Source organism: Tripterygium wilfordii, chromosome 21, assembly GCF_013401445.1.
Source record: "Tripterygium wilfordii isolate XIE 37 chromosome 21, ASM1340144v1, whole genome shotgun sequence".
Classification (NCBI taxonomy): Eukaryota; Viridiplantae; Streptophyta; class Magnoliopsida; order Celastrales; family Celastraceae; genus Tripterygium; species Tripterygium wilfordii.
The window spans coordinates 12,079,743-12,093,992 of NC_052252.1; the positions used below are offsets into that span (position 1 = coordinate 12,079,743).

Genomic DNA, 14,250 nt, shown 5'->3' on the forward strand with positions numbered 1-14,250 from the left:
CTTCAGCTGTCCAACAGTGACCTGAAAGGAACGAGTAACAACACTTCTCACATGAGACAACAAATAACACCAGAGACTACGTTGACTTCAAAATCTATGTCCAAGAAAAAAAAAACACATGATACCTTCATCTTTTCCAGGATATGGACTAAAAAACTAATCAATCATGGAAGAAATGCATTAGCTAAGCAAGGAAAGTAATCCAAAAACAAATGGAAAAAAACAGTACCATGAACCATCTTCAACAATATTCAGTAACTCGCAAGTTTTTTTCCCCATCCAGTCCTGCTTTATTCATTCAAATATGAGTAAAGATGAGAATAATTTCACCAACCTGAAGAAGACATGGAAATAGAAACTTTTACATAATAGGCCATTACATGATGAATGAGAAAAAATGAAGTAAAGTATTTCAATAAACAGAAAAGTTGGCCAAATCAATTCTTCATATTTTTCTCTCTCTAATGTTACTAGGGTTGTATGATACATGGGTAATATGCTTAATTTTGCTCAAGTATAATCTAAACTTAATCTGTAAGTGTAACACAAAAATCACTAAAACATAAAGACTTCACTGACTACATGAATGAAAGAGCAATCCATCAAATAAACTTTGACAAATTACCTGGACTTCTTATTTAGTCCCTTACCCTGTTTTCCATCAATTTGATTCCTTCACATCAATTGATCATCACCGGTCAAGGTCATCAATACCAGCAGGCCTGCCTCCTTGTATTTCAGCTGCCTCCTGCCCTTCTCCTACAGCTGTTGCTGCCAATAGCATGAGGTCTAATGCTTCGTCTCTGATGGAAATTTTGAAATATATCAGAAATAAAGATTTTAAGGAAGAGAAATGTGAATAATTACCTAATACAACTACTTGTGTATGAAATAAAGAATTAAGGAAGGAGAAAATTTTCGTCAAGGCCAATTACAAAATAAAAAATGTTGAAACAGAAGAAACACCGAAACATCAAACTAGGATAGACAAGCGAATAGTGCACAACTACGCAAATAAGGATATTTTACCCCATTGTCATATCCCTCTCATCCACTAGTTTTTTTATCTTCAATCCCATGAGATTCATCGTCACTATTAGATTCATCACATCCATCAAAACTATCGTCTTCACCTAGCATAACAAGACTTTCCAAACAAACCTCTACAAGGAATGCAGGAGGCTTGTTTCCTATCTCAATCTCGAAACCTTTTTTCTCTTCCAAGTCATACCAAAGAAGTCTTTGGAAGGTCTCCTCAAAGAGTAATTTATCACCGCTCTTTGAATACATCAAAGGCCTAACGTATTCAAAAAAATCCCTAGGAATAGCATCTTGCGTAACAGTCAACACCTTGGTCCAATCCTCATTTTTCACCCCATATGGCTTCATAACATATAGTGTAACCTGAGTTGTAGCCTAAACTGAGTACACACATAAACATCCTTGAAGGACAGCTAGAATATTATGGTCGAACACTTCAGTAAAAGAAGGCAGCGGCAGCATCTGAAACTCCTCCTTCCTAAAATCAAAAGCAATTATTTCCTCTCTACCATCAGCATAACTTTGGTAAAGATGTACCAACCAACGTGAAGCACCACAGGCTAACAGCCCAGGTTCTGGACCATTTACGTATCCTCCAGGGTACTTGAACCCTTCTCCAAGAATTCATAGTCAAACTAAATACCTTTATTTCACAGGCTTCTGTAAGCCCACTATCATAAGGAAAACATTGGATGATTCTTACAACCTTGTAGTCGTTGCGGATGGTGTCATAGCCAAATCCATATGTGGGTGAATGTCGATTTCGAGGTGCAGTAGGTGTATCAATGGCCTCAGTGGGCATTGTTTTATACCTCCTGGTAAAAGGGTTCCAAAGTACAAGATCTTGGCCATTGTTTTGCAATAAAAGCAACCCATTGCATGAGCCCAATATTTCGGTTGTCCATTTCACAGAAATCAGAGGGTTGCTAAGGGCTTTTAGGGGTTGACCAAGTCCCTTGTCGAGACTCGCTGAGAACATACGAGTTGGAGGGTATCTGTTCATATTCCACTCATCCACCATATCAGCTTCGGTCAGAATGAGATGATGATTGGCTGTGGTTTCGATGGATCGTCTCATATGACTCTTGATGAAATCTGGGCCATCAATTTCGGCAAGCCAGGACTTAGATACACATCTGAAACGAAGCAGAGGCTTCACAGGCAATCGTAGAAGTATATCTGGTATGAGTTCCAAAGGCACACTTGAAAACATGACTGCTTCATTGAGTTTGCGACTCTTCCCTGACAAGCCAAAGATATGGAAAATGAGTTTTATAACTCCTCTCCGATGTAATTATGAAATCACTAAATGTTAAAACTAAGCGAAAAATAACAAGGTTCATGATAACTTCTAAACTCCCAAATTGATTCCATTCATCAATCTTTCTATAAGTTACATGTTACTGTATTCTTTTTGGTTCCATGTAGTTCCAAAGACAAAAACAAGGCATGAAATTGCAAAATTGCACTTCCGATTCACAATGAAACATCCAAGCCCCTCAGATCATCAAATCATGCACTAAAATGAAACCGTTCAACTCCGTCGTCAAAAAAAAAATCTCTATACCGAAAATGCATGAACACAAAAATTACTCAAGAGAAATAAGACTTACTTGCGCTTGTTTCAGGTTCTGGATGATCAGACATTTTGGTCCTAAACTAAACGCTAATTCCCCGATCGAAGAAATGCTCACAGCTCACTAACTCGGCAACTTCATTGCATTTGCAGAGAGAAATGAACGACAGTTCCTTGGGCGTGTTTACGCGTGATGCTTTTTCTTTCAATATCGACTACGCTCTCCGGCTCCACTTCCCCTTAATTTGCGACTATAAATGGGCCCGGACCCGATAGTTATTGTGAGGGAAACTTTAGTCACACCCCGCTGTTTTACAAAGACACCCCGACTTATTCTGACTTTGCATTGACCAGTGATATTTTGAGCTGGAGGCTGTAAACACCCCACTTCGTTCAATGCTCTAGAACGCTCTGAACAGAGGAGCTACGAGAAAGTGAACGAGAACGAGATCGACGACAGAGACGATCTACCACAGACGGAGAAGCTCTCACTGCAATGGTGAGTTTTCGGTCTGTTTCTTTGATATTGTTCAAACAATGGGTTGTGGTAAGTTGTTTAGGGCTTAGGGTTTCTTCATATGGGTTTTGCAGGATGATGATTACTTTGTTGAAGAAGAGGTTGCGAACTAGGAATTTGAGGGGGATGTAGAGAACGATTATCTTGATGCAGAGGAAGACAATGACACATCTCGGTTCTTCACCACAGATTTGACTTTCGAGAGTAAAGAAATGGTGATAGAATGGGTTAGGAAAACTGGGCGTTCGAATGGTGTGGTGGTTGTTGTCCTGCGTTCGGATGTGAATGATGTCAATAGGAATCCTAGGGTTATATTTGGGTGTGAGAGGAGTGGCAAGTATAGGGCAAAACCAGTTGCGAAGGAGAAGGGTAAGAGAGTTGTAAAGAGACGGAGGTCGTCAACCAAGAAATGTGACTGTCCATTCAGGCTGAAAGCTCAGATGGTGGACAGGGATACAAAAACATGGGAGTTAGATGTCACGAATGGGAATCACAATCATGAATTAATGAAGTCAGGAGAGGGTCATAGCTTTGTTGGGAGGCTGAATGAAGAAGAGAAGGATATTGTGGAAAGGCTTGGTAAGACAGGAGTGAAAAGCAGGGAAATCCTTAATCAAATTAAGTTGAATGACAAAAGAAATGCCTCTACTTTGAGGACAATCTACAATGCCAGAAGCTTGCTGAAGATCAAGGAATTGTGTGGGAGAACGCATATGCAACAATTGTTCAAGAGATTGACAGAGCTTGGGTATGTGACTAAGCATCGCAGTGATCCTACGACAAATGAGGTACAAGATTTATTTTGGGCATACTCTCCTTCAATTAACTTGGCCAAAGCTTTTCCATACGTATATATGCTAGATTGTACGTACAAGACGAACAAGTATCGATTGCCGTTGCTTGAAATAGTTGGGGTGACTTCCACAGATAAGACATTTGCTTTGACATTCTGTTATGTGCATTCAGAGAAGGAAGAAAATTATGAATGGGCTCTCAACAGTCTCAAGGAACTATTTGATGAAGAGGAGCTTCCAGGTGTGTTTGTTATGGATCGTGAGCTTGCTCTGCTGAATGCTGTGAGGCAGGTATTCCCTCTTGCAAAGAGAATGTTGTGTCGTGTGCATATTGAGAGAAATGTTTTGAGTAAATGTATAGGGTTTTTTAAGATCAAAGCTGATTTTGATGATTTTATGGCACATTTTGCTAAATTGATGCACTCTGCTAACTGTTTGGAGTATGACAACAATATGACATTGTTAATTCAGAAATTCAAGGCATGGCCAGCTGCCTTAACTTATGTGACAAAGTCCTGGTTGTGCAATTATAAGGAGTTATTTGTTTCAGCCTGGATTGATCAACACCTACACCTAGGAAACACAAATATTAACCGTGTAGAAGGTAGCCATGCAAAGTTAAAGAGACATTTGACAAATTCTATACATGGTTTTCTTACATCTTTGGATTCTATTCACTTACTGTTAGAGGGTCAGTTACTTGATATCAAGGCATCTTTTGAAGAGAGTTTGACAAGAGTGCCACTTAGATTCAGAAATCACTTGTACAGGAACCTGGTTGGAGTAGTATCAACAGCTGCCTTGGTGAAAATAGAATCAGAAGTAGTGGTTGCGCAGAATATGGGTGTGGATCCTGCTGCTTGCAATCACAAGAACTTACTCACTCTTGGCTTGCCTTGTGCACACATGATTGGAGCTTATCTCTTAGATGGCAGAAGCATACCTATTAGTGATGTCCACAACCTGTGGAAGAAATTGAATTTAAATAAGTATGTTAATGATTCAAACCAGGTGGTGACAATAGACACAGAGATGGAAGCAATAAACAAGAGATTGAGAGATGCAACTACTCCACAGAAACTTGAATTGAAGAAACAACTACAAGTACTTGCAGAACCTGTATTGACAGATGCATTAGAGCCAAAGAAGAAGGTTGATGTGAGGGGCAGGAAACAGCGTGCTAAGAAGCCTAGGTTTACAAATCCTGTCTCTACCAAGCGTGAACCTTCTGAATTTGAACATATTTTAGAGAATCATGTCTTTGAAGATCTTCAAGGAACACAACAGTCTCAAGTTGGCAGTAGTATGAAGCTCAAAGTGCATCGAACCAGGAAGCCTAATACTGCTAATTGGGTCACAAGGTTTCCAGAATTTATTCGTCCACACATTACACATATAACTGATGTTCCAGGAGATGGACATTGTGGATATAGAGTAATTGCCAGCTTTCTTGGTTTAGGTGATGATGGTTGGAAGAAGGTATGTATTGATCTTTTGGAAGAGCTGAAGAAACATCGTGATGAATACAACAAGGTACTATCTCCACTGACATCCTCTGATGAACTTATTGATTCTGTTGATTGTTTAGATAGTTATGCTGATATGAGGCATTGGATGACCATGCCTAACATGGGCAATGTTATTGCATCCAGTAGTTCACATATCAGACGTACAATGTCTGAATTTTCTGTCACTAAGGGATCCACCACCATTTGAGGCCAGCAAAGATATACTCACAATTGGCTATATCAATGGATCTCATTTTGTTAGAGTGAAATTAGTTGATGATTCACCAATACCACCTGTCTCAAAGATGTGGCTTGATCATCGGCATACAAGAGCTACGCATTGGCTAACACAGTACACTAACAGGATAGACAAGTTCAGGAGCATCATGGCTGCAAGGAAGACAAGTATGGCCACTGTTGAGGTCATTGACTAATCAAGTGTCTCTGTCTATTGTAAATGTGGTTAATAATGTTCTGTTTTTTTTTTTTTGTCTTCAAATGTGGCTCTGTTTTGATCTATATTGGTCTAGGAATCATGTAACTAGCTGCATTATGTGCCCTTTTTTTTGTTTAATTTTGCTAAGCATGCACTAACTAATGAATTGCATACTCTGTTTTTGAATGGTAATGCAAGTAATCCCCTGTTTTTGATCATTGTTATGGGCATGGGGTGTATTCCTAAATTTTCTAATTTTTTCTGTACTTTGGGTGCTATTAGGAAAATTTTTAAAAAAATGGGTTGCTGATAAACTGGGGTATCTTTAGAAAAAAGTGGGGTGTGACTAAAGCTACCCTTATTGCGAGTATAAATGGGTCCATCTAGATGGTTTTGGAACCTTTTGAATTTTGAAAATGTGAAGGGTCCGTTTGATTTGTATTTTGTTTTTTATCTTCATTTTTTGTTTTTTGTTTTTCGTTTTCTATTTTTTTTTATTTTCTAAAGAAAAGAAAACATGTTTGGTTTGAAATACTCAAAATTGTTTTCTAAAACAAAAAAAAAAACATTTGATTTATAAATAAGAAAACTATGTCTATTTTTAATATATTTATACTCATCAGGTTTGACACCGACTGTTCTCTTATGATGGAAGAGAGATAATGCTTCCCTGTGAAGACCCAGTTGATTATAGCCACTCAGCATCGCATTCCAAGCGATTGTGTCCCTGTGCGGCATTTCATCGAAAAGTTTTCGTGCTTTCTCCATATGACCTGATCAATTAATGTCGCGTGTCATTAAAAGCCGGATGGTTTTACAAAGGCAAAACACAGTATCCTCCACCTAGAAGGATACAACACAAGAACCATATAGAGGGAAAGAATATCAATCAGACAACAATTGTCAAAAAAAATGGTGAAAAGGATTCTGAATGGAATAGATCAAGACAGAGTAGTAGACTACAACAAGTGTCAGAGTAGTAGACTGTAAGTGTAAGAAATCAAACAATTTTTAGGCCAAATATCACCGTTTCCTAACAAATATTGCAGCTCAAATTCTAGTCTAAATAAAATGCATGCAATCTGATTGGAAACTTCCCTGCTAACCTGGCAAAGTTCACTATAGAGCTTAACCAATTGCCATCCAAGGTCTAGTGTATAGAAAGTTAACAAGCTCTTGGACGGTGCCCAATGGGTGCAGGTTCGGAACTCCAGTCGTAGGTGAAGGCACAGGCGCTGGTTGAGAATTCTCGGGAAAAGCTCCAAAAGGAAGTCAAAGCTCGTGGACGAAGACGACGACGGAGAGTTCCGTGTTTTCGTATTCTCCGTGTTTTCTATTTTGAGAAAACTACTTTTTATCATTTTCTGTTTTCAACACATTTTTTATTTTCTGTATTTTCCATTTCCATATTTTCTATCTACCAAACGCATTTTCAGAAATATTTTCCATTTTTGGAAAATGAAAACGGAAACCATATGGAAAACAGTTAAACCAAACGCACTCTAAATATACCAAAGGAATATGTCCCAAAGAATCTCAGGTCTATGTGGCGATGAGATGGCATGAGGAGTCAGCATGCCAATGTGTAGAAAAACAAAAATAAATGAGGGAGTGTTATTGCATAGGGTATCATTTCCCGCTCACAATTCCCGCTTCTTTAGTTGCACAAGTTCTCTCTGTCATTTAACCAAAATTCTCTCTCTTACTTTTATGAGATCTTGAAACTAAGCTAACGCGAGTGTATGCAATTTGTGGGAACCGAATTGTGGTGGGTTGGGTGGGTTCACAGCTGCTATCAAGGTATGGTTTGTTTATCCCTTACAGTGGTGACTGCATTGTTCTTAGCAGCAGGCTAGCAACGTAGCTGAGTTCGAGTTGAAGTACTTTTTTTATGTGTTACTTTGAATATGCATTTAAAGTAAAAGTTGTGATTTTGTTAAGATAATTGGGGTAAGGTTGGATCTTATGCAGTGTAGGTTGAGTCCGAGTTCATCTAAAGTGTAAATGAGAAACAATGCAAGGTCATTATTATACATTGTGTTCTGTACTTTGTTTATGTGTTACTTTGAATATGCATTTAAAGTAAAAGCTGTGATTTTGTTAAGATAACTGGGTTGGGGTTGGATCTTATGCAATGTGGGTTTAGTTCGAGTTCATCTAAAATGTAAATGAGAAACAATGCAAGGTCATTATTATACATTGTGTTATGTACTTTGTTTATGTGTTAATTTGAATATGCATTTAAAGTAAAAGATTTGATTTTGTTAAGATATCTGGGTTTAGGTTGGATCTTATGTAGTGTGGGTTGAGTTCGAGTTCATCTAACAATGCAAGGTCATTATTATACATTGTGTTCTATTTGGTTCCGCAATGGTCATAATGCATGTTCATGATTGGGAATTTATTTTCACTATGAAACATTGTGTTAATTGGGTAGGTAACTTACACTATGTTCTGTTTGGTCCATGAGCAGGTGGAATGATGGAAGGGGACAATGGTGACTATCCAGTGTGGTTGGAAGAGGAAGTTGACATATCAAACAAGATGAACTACAATGTTAATGATAGTTCAGATGAGAGCATTGAGGGATTGGGATACATTGTTTGCGAAGGCACAGAGACCCCATTGATTGGGATGGTATTTCAAAGTCTGGATGAAGTGTTTGAATTTTACAAGAGATATGGACACAGTAATGGATTTTCTGTGAAGCGTAGGACTGTTAATAAGGACAATGATGGGATGATTAGGTACGTGACTTTTACTTATGGTAGATCTGATTAGTGTATTACTCGGTCGAAGAATTTTATAAACCATCGGTCGAATGCGAAGAATGATTGTAAGGCTAGGGTGAGTGCCTGTATATCTAAAGAGGGGAAGTGGGAGATAAGCAAATTAACGGACAAACACAACCATGTTATGAGTCCATTTTAGGAACCTTGGGAAGCTAGTGTTACCAGATGAATTCAACAAAGTCGTATGCTCGCAGAATTAATACTACATTTTTTAGTAAAAAAGTAATTAGTTTGTAGTGTAAGTCTAGAGAATTACCATAACAAAAATGAAAAGCAAACAATGTATGTTTACTTATCGACATAATGGTAATACAACCATTAACCTTTTCAGGAGTATTTGAACGCTTCTTGATTGATTTCATCAGATTATTGGCAATTGTTTCAGACCAATTGTACTTCTTCGTATTCTCTAAATCTTCAACGTATGGAATGAATGCCCATGCAAGCCCATTTGCTGAAGTTGAGAAAAACAATGTCAAGCGGATATATAGCATTAACAACCGCGCTACATCTTTTGCATGAACATCACTTTCTATTGCAAGTGCCTTGTCTATTGCGGCCTTAATATTAGTTGCTTTCATCATCTTGACGTCCTTATTGAATGCCCTCTTCACAAATTCTGAATCTGTGCGTCTACGTTGTTTTGCTATGACCATTTCTTCATCTCCTGACAAAACTCTGAATATAAGTGTCACGTCCGTTGAAGTTAGACGAACCTTTTTCCTACCAACATGAAAGCAGCTTCTGTCACATCATACGTTCGGATAATATCGCATATGACGTTGTCATTCTTCCTTGTATACACTTTAGGAGTTTTCCCTATCAATTGTTTGAATAAATTCCAGCAAGGTGTCATTTGTAGCCACTTTAAATGATCTTTTCTTTTTAATGACTCTCGCGATAGCCCCAAGATTTGATTTGTATTGTAGCGGGTAACCATCTTCACATTTTCTTTTGGATGCCATTTGAAATGGTGCAGACTAGCCAAAGTACTGCCTGGGGACAAAATGTGATGGACAATCAAGGGAATGGATAGCAATGTAAACACCCATGCACAAATAAAGGTCATTAATTGCATATCAACAATGCATGGCAACTGATTGCATAATACAAAGCTCATAATATCAAAAATATTGCTTGGTAAACAAAGGAATCGATATCAATGTAAGCACCCATGCAAAAAATCACGGTCATTAATTACATATCAACAATGCAAGGTAACTGATTGAACAATGTAATGCTCAGAATATCAAAAATATTGCTTGGTAACTAAATTGGATATTGCTTCTTAGACCATACATAGCCCATATAATGGTCACAATGTAAGCTTTGAAAATTCAATGATTTTGGAAATTCAATCTAAACTTATTAAAAAAAGGAGGATATGGTAAATCAAATTAATGGATATCAATGTAAGCACCAATGGAATAAGGTAACTAATAGCACAAATCAATATAACTAATTGCATATCAACAAATCAGGGTAATTATTTGCACAGTGAAAGATTCACAATTTGAAACTGTACAGCATAGCATAGCAAACAAACTGTACGGTCACAACGTAGGTGCCAAAATATATACCCACACATACACATTAAAAACAGTTAAGCATAGCAACAATGTATCAAATAATGAAGGTAACTATTTTCGCCCAAAATCATATGCATTATGATGTACACAAAAAAGGGTAGGGATCAACATAGACTATATCAACAATGCAAGGCAATTGATTGCACAATGTAAAGCTCAAAATATCAAAAAATTGCTTGGTAACTAAATTGGATATTCCTTCTTAGACCATACATAGCCCGTATAATGTTCACAATGTAAGCTTCAAAAATTCAATGATTTTGGGTAGGTATACACTGAACTTATTAAAAAAGTAGGATATAGAAAATCAAATTAATGGATAGCAATGTATGCACCAATGGAATAAGGTAACTGATTGCACAATGTAAAGTAACTAATTGCATATCAACAAATCAGGGTAATTGTTTGCACAATGTAAGATTCAAAATTTCAAACTGTACATCATAGTATATCAAACAAACTGTATGGTCACAATGTAGGCGCCAAAATATATACTCACACATCACATTGAAAACGGTTAAGCATAGCAACAATGTATTAAAAAATCAAGGTAAATATTTTCCCCCAAAATCATATGCATTATGATGTCCACAAAAAAGGGTAGGGATCAACATAGACCATTTCAACATTTTTGGTTCAAGGTAATGTTCACAAACTGGGTCTGTACGCTTGGAACAAATCTTGGACAATGTAAGCTTCCAATATTATACTCCAAATGATATTCCAACACAAAAGTCATACAAAACCCAAGTAAATCATGCTTGCAATCTTAGGCAGAATAATGATCAGCTAAAGTATATTTTAACAAAGTAAGCGCCAAAAGTTACTACAGTCCAACTTCAAAAGACTAATCTCCACATGAGAGAATGAGTTTGATACTCAAAAGACTATTATACCCCTTATTAAGAAGTAATCATAACCATTAAATTAATATATTCTTATTTTTATGTATAAAAAATTAGGTAGTATGGAAATTGTACAATTACAATTTTAACACTCATACTCACTCTTCATTTCATACCAAACATGGTAATGTTCATCTCACACTCGCCTCAAGCTCGCCTCACACTCACACTCACACTCGCCTCACACTCATACTCACTAGATTAGCAACCAAATGCCCTGTAAGAACTTGTCCTACAAACATAACGGTTGCACTAGATTCATTCTCATACGAGCTTAGAGAATTGGCTAATTTGTTGTTATCAATTTGTTGTTATCCTTGGGGATAAACCACCTCATACCCAAGACTCTGAATGAGATGAATTGTTGATTCCACACACATTCCATAAGGAGTCAAGGCAATCTTTTTAGCTTTTAAATCTAAGACAATAATGAGAGCATCCCCTTCTAGAATTAAATTTTGAACCTGCGTAGCGATAGCAAGTTCTGTGCCAAAAAGTAAAGTGGCGGCTTTAGCAAATAAACTCCCTCCCGCTAACGAAATATTCTTGTAACTTGAAGCTAAAATTCTACATTGGGAGTCCCTAATAACAGCCCCTACTCCCGCTATTGGATTGGAAAGAGACCAGGCAACATCCACGTTAATTTTCAGCCTACCAAAAGGTGTTGAAGCCAACGTTGGATGATGCAAGGAGCACCTGAGGAGGCCATGGTAACAGAGTAATCAAAGTGGAGCATAGAAGCTTTAAAAAACACATCATATATGGAAATATTGTAATCATTATAAACTTACTTATTCCTTGAAAGCCAAATAAAATAGTAAAGCCCGAAGCAATCTCCAAGAGTTTCCTTTGGTAGAGAGAGCCATTTGAGCGACCCAAGATTGAGGGAGAGAGCCGTACCAACCAGATAGGAGACACGAGCCAATCTGGTGCTCCATATAGGCTGAGTCTAGGGGCACTTCCAAAATAAATGGAAACTAGATTCGTCCATTGAGTTACAACAAGTGAGATGTTCTCGTACATAGAGAATTGAAGAAGTAATATGACATAATCTCATAATAGCAAACTTCACTTTTCATCACTCATTTATTATGATCAAGTCAATTGAGTCACCAAGTTTCAATTTCATCATCTATGTTTTAGATTAGTTTCAATTGATCAATTTCGATCACCCACTCACCGAAAATTGCTTATGTGGCATTTGACTTTCAATTTTGATCTGTTTGACTTATGTGGCATGGTCTAACGTGGATACAATTCACAACATGGAATATAGTTAAAATTTAAAAAACAACAAAAAAAAGTGAGCCTTAAATTGAGAAGTCGCGAATCATTTTTCAATCATCTACACAATATTTAGGATCACTCTCTTGGAGCTAGGGTTTTGGAGGCTATTTACAAATCTTGCACAGCGCTCAATCCGATTGTTGTGGCTTCACTTCAATACTCTCTGGCTTCGCTTCGCTTCACTACAAATCTTGCACAATACTCTCTTACTTCGATTAACTCGTGACTCAATCCAATTGTTGCGCTCGATTCTGACATACTTCAACCTCTTCACTAGGTATGCTTTTCTTTGTCTTCTACCTCTTATTTATTGTTAGTTTTAGTCTCGCTATTAGTTGATCTGATATGACTTTTTTTTGACACCTAAGTTACCAAGTAAACTTAGATGATTTGATCTGATATGACATAACCATTGAACACTTTAGACTAGGTATGTTGTTCGTCATTTTTTTGATTATGATATGGCTTTTTTATGACATAAGCATTGAACACGTAGTTAATATGAGTCATTGTCGCCCCCATCCTATAAAAAACCCATAGGAAGACCAAAGATGAAAGGAAGACAATTGGTGCTGCAACTTCTTCATCCAGAGTTTCCTCAATCTTGATGTCAAGTTAAGAATCTATTTGTGGTGCCAGACAATGAAATGGATGAATTTGCTTTTGATAGACCATGTTTTTCTATCTTTTGTAGTATTGGTGTCTTTGACGCAAATGAACTGATGAATACGTCTATGATGCACACAAGACAAATTCAAGGGAGTTGTAGTCCCCTAAATTTTTTGGTATATATATGTATATATATATACACACTTATATATTTATATATAAATAAATAAAAATGCACTTATATACAGTTATATAGAGGATCATATTTAAACATATACTTAACCACCTAACTAAAAAAAACACACTTTATATACAGGCTCATACCTAAATATCTAAGACCTTAATTGTCTAAGGCACTAAGCGGCTAAGGATTAACTTTACCCCCTAAGGCCCTAATTGGCTAAGTCACCGTCTAAGTCTTTACTGTCTTCTTGTACGAGCACAGCCTCTACTTGCTTAATTGATGAACCATTTCGTCTCCTACTCTCCTTTGCTGGTACAACTGTGCAAGTGTGTAATTATGTCCATGTTGCTTTATGAGTTCGTCTCAAGACTCTCAACTCTCAGTAAGCCTAAATGTCTAATCAGCTAATCTCAGCAAATATGTGTTGTCAATTAAATAGGTGTAACGTTGTAAATCATCCTAAAAAAATATATGAGGGTGTTGCCCCAGAGGCTCAGACCTTTGTCAAGTTTTAATAGTCCCCCAATATCAAATCCTGGCTCCGCCCTTGGATGCACATGCTTATTTTGGATATTTGTTTTTGGATCATTTGGGAAAGGTTGATTTACAAACTTTACTTTATGCAATTTAGTTTTAGATTGTAGTTATTATTTTCTTTTTTTGGTTAAAACAAATACATGAATTGCAATGGCTAATTTTTGATGATTTTATTGTTAATTTTTAAGTAATTTACAGTGATGTAAATTAAATCACTAAAATTTAATTTATATCAAAAAATAATTTTAGATAAAATATTTTTTATTTTTAAATTTTAATTTTCACATCAACAAAATATTTTTAGTTTTTAGAAATCCACGTCAAACCATGCCACATCAGCCAAATCGATAAAAATTAAAAGTCAAATGCAACTACATAAACAATTTTTGATGAGTGGGTGACCAAATTGATCAATTTAAACTAATATGAAAAAATAGTTCATGAAATTGAAACTTTTCAGAATTCATTAGCTAAA

The 14,250-nt window shown here is 36.8% G+C and overlaps 2 protein-coding genes and 1 long non-coding RNA gene across 3 annotated transcripts; 1 reads left to right on the forward strand and 2 right to left on the reverse strand.

Annotated features, from left to right (window-relative positions):
• Nucleotides 1–204: 204 nt before the first annotated feature.
• Nucleotides 205–1,639, reverse strand: LOC119988158. Its single transcript, XR_005465560.1, has 2 exons — nt 1,030–1,639; nt 205–803 (listed from the first exon to the last, which is right to left on the reverse strand). It is a non-coding gene; the product is annotated as an uncharacterized LOC119988158 (long non-coding RNA).
• On the reverse strand, nt 1,640–2,848 carry LOC119987905 (F-box protein CPR1-like; the record flags this gene model as incomplete). The annotated part of the gene is made up of 2 exons (XM_038832812.1): nt 2,655–2,848; nt 1,640–2,283 (listed from the first exon to the last, which is right to left on the reverse strand). Coding segments are annotated over exons 1-2 (678 nt in total), but the record flags the coding sequence as incomplete, so codon positions are not given.
• Nucleotides 2,849–3,113: 265 nt separating this feature from the next.
• On the forward strand, nt 3,114–8,653 carry LOC119987906 (PKS-NRPS hybrid synthetase CHGG_01239-like). The gene is made up of 4 exons (XM_038832813.1): nt 3,114–3,164; nt 3,248–5,604; nt 5,699–5,841; nt 8,346–8,653. The coding sequence occupies exons 1-4, from the start codon at nt 3,114–3,116 to the stop codon at nt 8,651–8,653; spliced, it is 2,859 nt and encodes a 952-aa protein (XP_038688741.1).
• The last annotated feature ends 5,597 nt before the right edge of the window (nt 8,654–14,250 follow it).